The following is a 14,032-nucleotide window of genomic DNA, read 5'->3' as shown; positions in this document are numbered from 1 at the left end:
ACACTGTGAACCTACAGAGTGAGAGGCCCTTTGCACACAGTTTGTTTAAAACTTAAAAAGATAGAAAACATTGATGAATAGAGTAGTTGAATCGATAACAAAATTATAGATGTTTCTATACAAGGGAAGCTAAAACTATGTACAGCGTTGGAGAAGAAACAACACAGAATTAAACAGAACTTCAGTATTATACTTGTATCGCAATGAGAACACGTCGACTGGGTGTTGAAAAGGCTAGCTAACACAATTATAAATATTTCTATGCAAGGCAACAAAAAAAAATACAAAATGGAGTGAGAGAATATTGTCAGAATACACTATATTCAGAAGAGACACATACATATACATCAGGTGATAACTAGCATTGGTAATAGTTTAGCCAAACTTCTGAACAAAGGCTTCTCCACTCAAAATTGTTTGACTCAGAATTGTAGCTTTAAACTAATGTGGATAGATACACAGTTGTCTTTAAAAGCTGTTGAATGGATAACATCTCTATCACATAATAATAATAATATTAATAATAATAATAAAGACAATATCTGTTTTACTTCCCAAAGTGTTTCTTGATTTCTGAAATAAATAATAATTCATACATTAATGTAAATAATTATTTTATTCATTCTTTAATTCCTTTATAAAGTATTACAATAATTTGTTATTTGCTCGTTTCTTTATATATTAAATCCAATAATGTATTACTTTATTCTAGTAGAAATGTCGACTTGATCTAAATATTTACAATTAGAATAATAATTAACTTCGAATGTTTTGTTGCTAAATAAAAAATAAAAATGATTCCGTTGAAAAAGCGAGTCATCCCAACAGGATAGAATATGCAAATGAGAGGGGTCAGATGGCTCGAGCTGAGGGCCTGACCTCTGATCTCTGATGACCGCTCATTCTTGTCTCCTAATGTCCCGTGCTTGTAAAGAGGCCCTAAGACAGAATGCCCTTCAAAAGCATCATGCTGAAAACAACCTGTCATTGAGGATGGAAATTCTAAATGTTGAGAAGAAGATTTTGTAAAGCCAGCATTTTTTTTATATATATAGGCTTTACTTTACTCGTGACCTGTTGGCGGTAAACTAGTATAATCCAAGACGCATATATTTAAACGTTAACGTTATTAGTCAGACTTGTATGAAAAAGAATAGTTGATCATTATTGAAGTTGACTACAAAGTATAACAAACAAGGTGCATTTTTTACTTTTTTTCCCTAACGTTATTCTACTGTCGCAACTACGTATAGGCTATAGTGTTCTATTCGTGTCATATCAGTTGTCATTATAACCTAATTGTATAGACGTCATGCTGCACACGTTTAGGACAGTCACATACCTGAATGTGAAGGTTAAATGTATAATGTATAATATTACATGCATAATAAGCTCCAAAGGGAAGAAGTGTGTACATATGTTGTTCTAATTGTTGCTGTCTTACTACACGTCAATCAATAATTCAATCAAATGTTGTGATTAAAAGACCGCGCGCGCCTGAGGACATTAAATAATCATGGCGTTGAGATAGAAGACTCCTTCTTTCCTCTCCTATAAATGACGACTCCTGTGTGTAGCTGTGTGTATCTGTATGTGCCGGGCAAGTGCCGGGCTTTCCTGTATTAAATTATTCACAATCACCATACCGGGATGTTAATTAAAATCATCGTTAATATTACACGAAAGGGTCAACAACAAAATACCACAATTATGGACATTTCTGAATCGTTAATGTTTTCAATCTGACTGACTGTAAATGACCAATGAAAGTATTTCTGCAACTAACAACTAATTACTCCGCATCTTATATATTACCTTCCCTGCCTTAGCAGTCACGTTCTACTTTTAAATATTGGAGTAAATTCATTTGTAATGTGTGTATTGTCAATAAATAAATATATGCAACATGTAATTTTTTTTTTTTACAGAAACAAGAGTGATAAGCTATAACTCATTAACTATACCATGTTCGAAAATTAAAACGGTCAGAAAGATATCAGTGTAAGATAGTCTGAAACCCTGATAGTTAGCCTATAGTCCAAGCAACAATATATCTCCTCCTTGAGAACAGGGATGTGAATGGAGATGGCATGTGGCCACGCTCTGCGGTCAAAACATGAGTTGTGTTCATCTCTCCTTATTGACGAGTAAAACATCTTCTATTGTCCCCTTAAAACAGCTTTCACGCATAACATAGCACGAACAATGAGGCCGCATGTCAAAGTTTGGACAGGGAGAAAGCGAAGAAGAAGAAGAATGGGGCGGCATTTCCTTTCAGTACCTAGAAACTAATAAAGTGTCAGAAAGTTGTTGTTAATGTCGAACTATCTAAAATGGTAGATCTATATGCCGAGGTGTAGGCTACAATATATATATATATATATATATTATATATATAAAAGATGGGTGAAGGATGAGGCCCACGTGTATCCTGTTGAAAATAGAGGTTATTTGCGTTTTGTATTTTTTTTTAAATTTGCAGTAATAAAGACAATTCAATAATTTCACTAACCGGCTGTAGGCCTACCAGATGTTAGATATTATTAGTAGCCTATGCATACACTAACATGTCTGGTTGATTAACGCAATGTAAATCGTTTGGCCTAATAATAATAATAACAATAAATGCATAATATCAGGCACCGTAATGATAATATTTTTATAATGAATTATAATTATATTGGTAATAATAACATTAAGACATAAATCAAATATTTATCATCTATTTTAGGACTTCAAGTTGCATAAATCATAAAGTAGCATTAATGCATATTATTTTATGGTTCAAGCTAGGATTCGTTGGACACACACTTTAAGAGTAGCCTATTTGTGATTAAATGGAAATAACTATGGACTACTACAGTTCAACCAAGCCATTCTAATGATTCGCTAATTTTCTTTGGTATACAATTTTACCAACGACTTTAAATTGAAACAAATACATTTTGAGTATCAACTTGGTTTCTTCACACACATTAGGATACAGCACATGTTTCTGCAAAACCCACAGAGTGTGTGTCTCCCGGCCAGTCAGTCAGTCAACACCGTCTGTAGAAAGATTCCCGGCCTACCTATCGCCCTCTCCCCTTCTCTCTCCCGTCACTAGTCTAGTGAAGCTTTCCCTTTTCTCAACCCTTTATTTAAAAGCTGCTCATTAAATGTTTAGTCCACGAATCCAATGACAGCAATAATCATAAGCAACAACCCAGGCTGGTAACAAAGGAATGTGGGCCACTTACCTAACGCCTTCTGAAACAGGGAACAAGGCATGTAGGACGCTGGGTAATGGACTCACATCGCGGCTAGCTATAGCAGCGTAGGGACAGATGAAAAGCACCAACTGATTGCCAGTAACGGTATAGATTAGCATGGGCTCTGCAGCACAATGATTCTAATCAATAGTAGCCTACTGCACTTGCTGAGCAGATGGCAGGAGAGACCAGGACGAACATGAAAGAAGAAAATAAGAAAGAAAAAATGTCGCAATCTCAACCCGGAATTATATATACTTTATCTTTGCGTTTTGGTTAAGAAAGTACCAGACTCAGAGAGACTTGCACATTATGTTTTATTAGCTATAGGCCACCGTGTCTTCCTGATTTTAGATGTTAAGGTTCATTTGTGAGGGGGATTGGATTTTAATTTGTGGCCGACGATATTTGCACCTATCTTGTTTTCAGACAGATTTTAGTGTGTCTCTGCATAGGCATCTAATATTAGACTACTTTATAGGGTAATCGTAATTCATTTTATTAATGTGTTTGGAAACTTGTGGCTTTACAGATTGCTAAAAATGTAATCTTTCGCTTCTTAAATTGATATAGACTCAGACTACAAATTAGAAGAAAAAGTCTCCTTTTCACAGACAATGTTACAAGACATGTACAATTAGTTCAGTATTGTGATTTGTATATTAGTTATAAATTACTGTACAGAGTAGTCAGCATACAACCCATGTTTTGTCTCCATACATTGGGGGAAAATGTAGGCTACTCGGTCATATAAAATATACTCAAGGCCCATATATAGAGTAGCTTAGAAACCATGTTGATTCGGACTCATTTTGGAATAGCCTACATTGATTTGTTGACTACTGGTAAACAATTTCCAGCAGTACGTATTTTGACGCAAAGTCTAGATTGCAGTCCCAACACGGAAATAATACAAAACCCCTCTCAAAAGATGTGAAAGCAAAAGGAGCCTAAACGTTTGTTGATCATTCAATCATAATATCCGCGGAAGGTAATTGTGTCGGTGCAGTGCACCACGCGTTGTCCAAACGACCAACAAAGGGAGAAAGGCCCCACAGGTACAATACTGTTGTTCCCTCCCAATTTGCGGTCTCGTCTGCTGCTAGCTGGAAGTTTTAGAATAGGCCCGTGCTCGAAGGGACCCCCTGCTCCTCCTTTGACAGCTGATCAAAAGAAAAATAGGACACGCTTTTTCAGACTTCTGTCCTTCTTCCTTAATTACAGTGTCTTCAAACCAAAGCAACATCTGCGCGATTTCCAAACAAAATAGCCAGCTTCCCAAACCAAAGCAACCGCGGCTTCCGAGAAATCTGTTACTTTTAAAGCTGTTCTGTTCAAACCAAATGTGACCAATGCTGTGTCTTTGTGCCGTCTCTCAGTGCTCTCAAAATACGTTTTTGTGTCACCCAATTATAATGGTGAATTTCGACATCATACCGAGTGTACAACTTGCCTGCCTGCCTTGAAAGACCAAAGAGACAAAGATGTGGAGAATGTAATAAGGGTAATCTTGAATAGGCCTGGGTAAGATGGAGAAGAGAGAACGTTTAAAGGTGATATGGTAAACTATCACATGATAGGGTGTATGTGTTTCAAGTTTCAAGTTGTATTTGTGTGTGAGTGTTGATGTGTGAGAGTGGAGAAAAACAGAGAGCGAGAAAGAGAGAGAGAGAGTAATGTTTACTGTAAAAAAAAGTATGTTTTATTCACATAGGTTTATTATCTACTTCACTTGCTTTGGCAACGTTAACATATGTTTCTCATGCCAATAAAGCCCTCGAGTTTGAATTGAATTGAGAGAGTTTGTTCTAGTTTTCAGAAAGTGACCTTGAAAATGTGATGAAAAGTGAACAGAAGGTTATCTGCACTTTGTTTTATCCAGTGGTGTAAAGTACTTCAAGTACAACTACTTTTAAGTACAACTTAAGTAGTTCTTGTGGGTATCTGTACTTTACTTTACTATTTATATTTTTTGACAACATTTACTTTTACTCTACTATGTTCCTAAAGAAAATAAATGTACTTTTTAACTACTTACATTTTCCTTGACACCTAAAAGTACTCGTTACATTTAGAATGCTCAAGCTGGACAGAATTATGGCACCTGTCAATATAACACTTTGTCATCCCTACTGCCTCTGATCTGGCAGACTCACTAAACACAAATACTGTCTCTGATCTGGCAGACTCACTAAACACAAATACTGTCTCTGATCTGGCAGACTCACTAAACACAAATACTACCTCTGATCTGGCAGACTCACTAAACACAAATACTGCCTCTGATCTGGCAGACTCACTAAACACAAATACTGCCTCTGATCTGGCAGACTCACTAAACACAAATACTGTGTCTGATCTGGCAGACTCACTAAACACAAATACTGCCTCTGATCTGGCAGACTCACTAAACACAAATACTGCCTCTGATCTGGCAGACTCACTAAACACAAATACTGCCTCTGATCTGGCAGACTCACTAAACACAAATACTGTCTCTGATCTGGCAGACTCACTAAACACAAATACTGCCTCTGATCTGGCAGACTCACTAAACACAAATACTGCCTCTGATCTGGCAGACTCACTAAACACAAATACTGCCTCTGATCTGGCAGACTCACTAAACACAAATACTGTCTCTGATCTGGCAGACTCACTAAACACAAATACTGCCTCTGATCTGGCAGACTCACTAAACACAAATACTGCCTCTGATCTGGCAGACTCACTAAACACAAATACTGCCTCTGATCTGGCAGACTCACTAAACACAAATACTGCCTCTGATCTGGCAGACTCACTAAACACAAATACTGCCTCTGATCTGGCAGACTCACTAAACACAAATACTGCCTCTGATCTGGCAGACTCACTAAACACAAATACTGCCTCTGATCTGGCAGACTCACTAAACACAAATACTGCCTCTGATCTGGCAGACTCACTAAACACAAATACTGCCTCTGATCTGGCAGACTCACTAAACACAAATACTGCCTCTGATCTGGCAGACTCACTAAACACAAATACTGCCTCTGATCTGGCAGACTCACTAAACACAAATACTGCCTCTGATCTGGCAGACTCACTAAACACAAATACTGCCTCTGATCTGGCAGACTCACTAAACACAAATACTGCCTCTGATCTGGCAGACTCACTAAACACAAATACTGCCTCTGATCTGTCAGACTCACTAAACACAAATACTCCCTCTGATCTGGCAGACTCACTAAACACAAATACTGCCTCTGATCTGGCAGACTCACTAAACACAAATACTGCCTCTGATCTAGCAGACTCACTAAACACAAATACTGTCTCTGATCTGGCAGATTCACTAAACACAAATACTGCCTCTGATCTGGCAGACTCACTAAACACAAATACTGTCTCTGATCTGGCAGATTCACTAAACACAAATACTGTCTCTGATCTGGCAGACTCACTAAACACAAATACTGCCTCTGATCTGGCAGACTCACTAAACACAAATACTGCCTCTGATCTGGCAGACTCACTAAACACAAATACTGCCTCTGATCTGGCAGACTCACTAAACACAAATACTGTCTCTGATCTGGCAGACTCACTAAACACAAATACTACCTCTGATCTGGCAGACTCACTAAACACAAATACTGTCTCTGATCTGGCAGACTCACTAAACACAAATACTGTCTCTGATCTGGCAGACTCACTAAACACAAATACTGTCTCTGATCTGGCAGACTCACTAAACACAAATACTGTCTCTGATCTGGCAGACTCACTAAACACAAATAATGTCTCTGATCTGGCAGACTCACTAAACACAAATAATGTCTCTGATCTGGCAGACTCACTAAACACAAATACTGCCTCTGATCTGGCAGACTCACTAAACACAAATACTGTCTCTGATCTGGCAGACTCACTAAACACAAATACTGTCTCTGATCTGGCAGACTCACTAAACACAAATACTGCCTCTGATCTGGCAGACTCACTAAACACAAATACTGTCTCTGATCTGGCAGATTCACTAAACACAAATACTGTCTCTGATCTGGCAGACTCACTAAACACAAATACTGTCTCTGATCTGGCAAACTCACTAAACACAAATACTGTGTCTGATCTGGCAGACTCACTAAACACAAATACTGTGTCTGATCTGGCAGACTTACTAAACACAAATACTGTCTCTGATCTGGCAGACTCACTAAACACAAATACTGTGTCTGTAAATTATGTCTGAGTGTTGGAGTGTGTCTCTTATCTGGCAGACTCACTAAACACAAATACTGTGTCTGTAAATTATGTCTGAGTGTTGGAGTGTGGCCCCTGTCTGTCTGTAATTAAAATTAATATACGAAAATAGTGCCTTCTCGTTCACTTAATATAAGGAATTTGATGTATGGCATTTACCTTTACTTTGTACTTTTACTTTGCATCAACTATTTAGTACTTTTTCTACCACTGTACTTAAGTACATCTAAAACCAGATACTTTTAGACTTTTACTCAAGTAGTATTTTTACTGGTTATCTTCCACTTTTTCATTTTTTTCATTAATTTTCTGTGAATAAGGTATCTTTACTTTTACTCAAGTATGACAATTTAGTACCCCCCCCCACTGGTCTTCGGATGCTACTCTTTATTACGTCATAACATGGCCATTAATGTGACAGCTCATAATTCTATGTTGTATTTCTCTATATCTTTTGTCAAATGACCAAAAGCAGTAGAAATGTGTACATTATGGCTATAGCTCTATAAGGTTATGACTTTCTTAACATAACCTAACTAAAGCCCCACTGTAGGCTAGAACTGGTTTATAATTACAACATAAACCATAACATGAATAATGAAAGTGCAATTTATTAATCTAATTATGCACCCACTGGTTATCCTGAGTAGCCGATTCTAAATTATGTTTGTTATTGTAGGCCTATACGCAAAATTATTTCAAATATATCTATTTTATTTTTTATTTTACCTTTATTTTACTAGGCAAGTCAGCTAAGAACAAATTCTTATTTTCAATGATGGCCTAGGAACAGTGGGTTAACTGCCTGTTCAGGGGCAGAACGACAGATTTGTACCTTGTCAGCTCTGGGATTTCATTTTGCAACCTTTCGGTTACTAGTCCAATGCTCTAACCAATAGGCTACCTGCCGCCCCAGTTACAGAGAGGAGATACAGAGAGGAGATACAGAGAGGAAATACAGAGAGCAGATACAGAGAGGTGTTACAGAGAGGAGATACAGAGAGGAGATACAGAGAGGAGATACAGAGAGGGGATACAGAGAGGATATACAGAGAAGAGTTACAGAGAGGAGATACAGAGAGGAGATACAGAGAGGAGACACAGAGAGGAGATACAGAGAGCAGATACAGAGAGGTGTTACAGAGAGGAGATACAGTGGGGAGATACAGAGAGGGGATACAGAGAGGAGATACAGAGAGGAGACACAGAGAGGAGATACAGAGAGGAGACACAGAGAGGAGATACAGAGAGGAGATACAGAGAGGAGACACAGAGAGGAGATACAGAGAGGAGATACAGAGAGGAGTTACAGAGAGGAGACACAGAGAGGAGATACAGTGGGGAGATACAGAGAAGAGTTACAGAGAGGAGATACAGAGAGGAGATACAGAGAGGAGATACAGAGAGGAGATACAGAGAGGAGTTACAGAGAGGAGATACAGAGAGGAGATACAGAGAGGAGATACAGAGAGGAGATACAGAGAGGAGTTACAGAGAGGAGATACAGAGAGGAGTTACAGAGAGGAGACACAGAGAGGAGATACAGTGGGGAGATACAGAGAAGAGTTACAGAGAGGAGATACAGAGAGGAGATACAGAGAGGAGATACAGAGAGGAGTTACAGAGAGGAGATACAGAGAGGAGATACAGAGAGGAGATACAGAGAGGAGATACAGAGAGGAGACAAAGAGAGGAGATACAGAGAGGAGTTACAGAGAGGAGTTACAGAGAGGAGATACAGAGAGAAGATACAGAGAGGAGATACAGAGAAGAGATACAGAGAGGAGATACAGAGAGGAGATACAGAGAGGAGTTGACATTTAGACATTCTGACATTACACTCCAAATGCAAGAGATGAGTCTAAATCTCTACCAACCCTTATATCTGACTGGCACTCTACCCAGTAAACATGGATATGGGAGAGGCAGCCAATGAAATGCCTTTGTTTAAACCAAAGAGCGACTGTGGGTGGTCAGATCAGCCGTCCTTAACAAAGAGCCCTCCCCTGCCAGCGAGTTAGGCTGTCCGTTCAGCAAGCCCATCCTGGACAGCTCCAGTGTCCTAAACAGAATACGTAGGAGGAGGAGAGGGCTCGGACATGGATCTAGGAAGACTCAGCACTGGCCCGTCTGATAGAGATCGGTAAAAAAAAAGAAGATTTTTATTTAAAAAAAAAAAAACCGAGAGGCCTTAGAGAAAAGAAACCGAAGGAATTAGCAAAACCCATCCCGGCACAAAATATTAAATAGATCAATGGACTGAATGAGGGCTGAATGAAGACTGCCTATAACGCCTATCGATGCCTGTCCAAGGATCTGGATGCCTACGCCATGAACCCAGAGATGACAATGGACAGCATTGGCAATCTGCATGGCGGACTGAGCCATGACCAGGACTTGATGAACAGCCACAGCCCCCATCACACCCGGAACGCGGGGGCTTCTTTGCGGTTACATCAGGATCTGACTGCTGCATCGTCGCGGTCCGCCATGGTGTCCAGCATGGCAACGATTCTGGACGGAGCCGGAGAGTACCGACCAGAATTGTCTCTCCCGCTCCATCACGCTATGAGCATGCCGTGTGATACATCCCCACCGGGGATGGGTATGAACGGCACATACACCACGTTAACTCCACTTCAACCTTTACCCCCAATTTCAACCGTTTCGGACAAATTCCACCATCCGCATCACCATCACCATCACCACCAGCGTCTCTCTGGGAACGTAAGCGGGAGTTTCACGCTGATGCGGGACGAGAGGTGTTTACCAGCAATGAACAACCTCTACAGTCCCTATCATAAGGACATGACCGGGATGGGTCAGAGTTTATCCCCCCTGGCCAGCAGCCCTCTTGGCAATGGTTTGGGTTCTCTTCATAATACACAGCAAAACCTCCATAGCTATGGCACCCATGGGCACGACAAGATGCTAAGCTCCAACTTCGATGCCCACACTGCCATGCTGTCCAGGGGTGATCAACACCTCTCACGAGGCCTCGGTGGCCCCACGGCAGGTATGATGCCGCATTTGAACGGGATGCACCACACCGGGCACCCGGGCCACTCTCAATCCCACGGGCCTGTGTTGGCTTCCAACCGGGACAGACCGCCCTCCTCCTCGGGACAACAAGGTAACAACTCGGGACAGCTTGAAGAGATCAACACCAAAGAAGTGGCACAAAGGATCACAGCTGAACTGAAGCGGTATAGCATCCCCCAGGCTATATTCGCTCAGAGGGTGCTGTGTCGCTCGCAAGGCACCCTTTCAGACCTCTTAAGGAACCCCAAACCTTGGAGTAAACTTAAATCTGGAAGAGAGACCTTTCGAAGGATGTGGAAGTGGCTGCAGGAACCCGAGTTTCAGAGGATGTCAGCCCTACGGCTTGCAGGTAAGACAAGGTATCCTCAATAAAACATCACCGTCTCTGCTGCTGTTTGTCTGTCTGTCTGTCTGCCTGCCTCTCTGCTAGTAGTCAGGCTATAGCCCTGCACTAAAATACAATTCAGTATCTATCTATCTATCTATCTATCTATCTATCTATCTATCTATCTATCTATCTATCTATCTATCTATCTATCTATCTATCTATCTATCTATCTATCTATCTATCTATCTATCTATCTATCTATCTATCTATCTATCTATCTATCTATCTATCTATCTATCTATCTATCTATCTCACTGCTGACAAGCCTAGATTAATGAATTTCGTCCAAATTACAGTAGTAGTATTGTTATCATTGATTCATAATAACAATCGATATCAATGACAAGGTCAATTTCTCTGTCTAAAATGATTTCTCTATTTAATAATGAGCTATTTATGTTATCAATATTCTGTGTTTATTGTAGCCTAAACCTTCTGGGGGGAATTCTCTTTTAAAATAGTACTTGTGGTAATATTTTCATTTTGATTTGATATTATTCTAAGCATAGATATAGATACCACCGCTTTTCAACATGTGCAACGCTGAAAACAGCACCAGTCCCTTCATTTGAAATACCCCCTCAAAATTTTATTTTCATGTTTGATTTTATGGGGGAGGCAAATTAATTCATTTATTTTAAATTGTATTGTATTTGTTTATTTATTGAATAGACATATTTACACCTGGGTAAATGTATTGCTTGGACTTTTTCTGTGGGTGTTCGGTCAAGGAGAGGGAGAGAAAGAGAGAGAAAAAAGAGACAGGGGACCGTTTCAGACAGAGAATGCCAAAAGGCTGTTGAGTGTGAGGAGCTTTTTTCCAATCAAAGCCAGAGAATGCGTTGAAAACAGGCCAAATATATCTAAGGCTGGTCTATAGTAAGGCTGGTGCCCCCTCTAGCGAGAACGCGTAGAACGACTAGACCGGCTTTCTTTTGTTCGGGCAATGCGAAAAAATGAACCGTTGGTTTCCTTTCAGAAATGATTGTGGATTGTTTTTACTAAGGTTTCTCGTTTTATTTTAGTTCACTATTCTCACGATCCTCAAAAAAATATTGTTTAAATATGTAGTAGACTATATTGACGCAAACAAACATTTGCTATTATTTCAGTAAATGCTATTTATTTATTCTTCACTGATTAATAACTTGATTTAGCTACGTAATCCTACATGTAAACTATTACAGGCGTATAGGCTGTATATTGATGTTTACAAGTATAGTGTGGAAAGTTGACTGTTTTGACCAAAACCGAAGGGGATACTGCCTAATTGAGATGAGATTTAGAGAGGAAGACAGACCAGCGGCGAATAGTGGATCAATATTTCAAAATTGTGCGCATTTTCTAACAAGGCATTATCAAAAAAAATCCAGCCTGCTATACTGTAAGACCCAAACAACTACAACATTAGATTTAATTTATATATAAATTCTTAATGTATTGGCGATAATGACATTTGACGACGTTATAATGCAGTAACTGAGCACATTTGAGTAATTTAACAGATGCTCTTATCCAGAGCGAATTACACTACTGAGTATATTTATTTTCATTCGTGCTTGTCCCCGATGGGAATCGAACCCAAAAGCCTGGCGTCCTAAAAGCAATGCTCTACCAACTGAGCCACACGGGAAAACATACTGTGTAAATGGAAAGATATTAGGTTGCTCCACATGCTCTCTGTCATATATATATATATATTTATATTTATATATATATGTGTCCCTTCTATGATCAGTAAATTGCCTGGACCTGAATCCGGTGAATATTGAATCAGGCCGTTTTAAAACAAATATATATATATTCGTATTAGTTATGGAACGATTGTAAAATAATTGGAACCATTAAATTATCACCAAATATAGCCGATCACTGGTAGCCTATTTGACAGAGGAAATGCCTTCCCTTCTTCCCCGCAGCAGAATACTATAGTTTACAGATGGCCGTAACTCTGCGGCCATGCAGCTCGGGGCTTTGGGGGAAGGTATTATGTGATCGGCTCGCGAGGCAGCAGCCAGGGAATTGAATAGAAGAACAGAAGCTGCAGCGCACGGGGCTCAATGAATTATTGATAGAAATCTCTGCGTGACCAACAGCTTGAGCACAAAAAAACGTCAGCTTGTCGCGGGGTTAACCAGCTAGGCAAAATGTTGGAGACCAGGCTTTTGTTCGTTGTTCGTTGTGCTGCAGGTGTAATGACGTAAATAAATATCACTGATTGAAAATGCTGAAGCATAGAATTATGTGAAAGATGGTTGTAATACAATTGGAAATGCGGCATGTTTTTACTGTCCAGTGAATCACCTTATATAAAATAAATGTATATAGTATGCTTACAGGCGTATTAATAGGGATATAACCATTAACAACCATTACAGTAGCTGTTGGTCGTATACTAATTATTTGATATAACAGTTTGTACTGGAGGAAATAGAAAATCTCCAGGTGTCCTTTTCCCTGCAGGGTCTCAGCACAGGGAAAATGGACCCTTCGCCAATGTATTAGTCTGGTCAAATCAAACGTGACACTTGACTCAAGCTTATTCCGCGCGCACTCACATTGCCGCATGCAATCAGGCTGTCCTGGTCCTGCCTGACACCTTGAGGTGCCTGCCACGGACCCGACAACATTCCCTGTTACAGTTAGCCTAGCCTACATCATTGACATGCAACTCACAAGTCCAGCTGAACTAACTTTACCAAATAAAGAATCACACGGGATAGTCGTCATGATTGAATTATGGACGGTTGAGATCGACCATGTGGACCTTATAGCCTCCTTAAGAATGAAGGAACGAGTGGATATATATAGGCACAATAAACAAATTAATAGGCCTATAGAGACATAAGAAAACCAACGTTTTATAATAATGCACCACTAGACTATCGAACATTTCCTTGTTTATATTTATGTATACTCTAGGCTAAGGATTTTATTTAGGTGTTTAAATAAAATGTCAGATTTATTGAGATTTAGTGAACATTAGCTATGTCATAACCCTAGAACAATTCTTACAATAGAAACATGATCAGTAGGTTAATATCTTACCAAATGTCGTGAAAACATCAAAAGCGCCAGTAGGCCACGTTTCATAATG

The 14,032-nt window shown here is 39.5% G+C and overlaps 1 protein-coding gene across 1 annotated transcript in view; it reads left to right on the top strand.

Annotated features, from left to right (window-relative positions):
* The first annotated feature begins 9,547 nt into the window (after positions 1-9,547).
* The window catches only part of onecut2 (one cut homeobox 2), a 37,221-nt gene continuing 32,736 nt past the window's right edge, over positions 9,548-14,032 (top strand). The window contains exon 1 of the mRNA XM_031802666.1: positions 9,548-10,896. Within this exon, the coding sequence (XP_031658526.1) occupies positions 9,780-10,896 (1,117 nt within the window). The 5' untranslated portion in view covers positions 9,548-9,779. The remainder of the gene's footprint in view (positions 10,897-14,032) is intronic.

This window comes from Oncorhynchus kisutch, linkage group LG23 (assembly GCF_002021735.2).
Source record: "Oncorhynchus kisutch isolate 150728-3 linkage group LG23, Okis_V2, whole genome shotgun sequence".
Classification (NCBI taxonomy): domain Eukaryota; kingdom Metazoa; phylum Chordata; class Actinopteri; order Salmoniformes; family Salmonidae; genus Oncorhynchus; species Oncorhynchus kisutch.
Note: the sequence above shows the minus strand (reverse complement) of the source record. Positions and strands in the feature narration are given on the sequence as shown.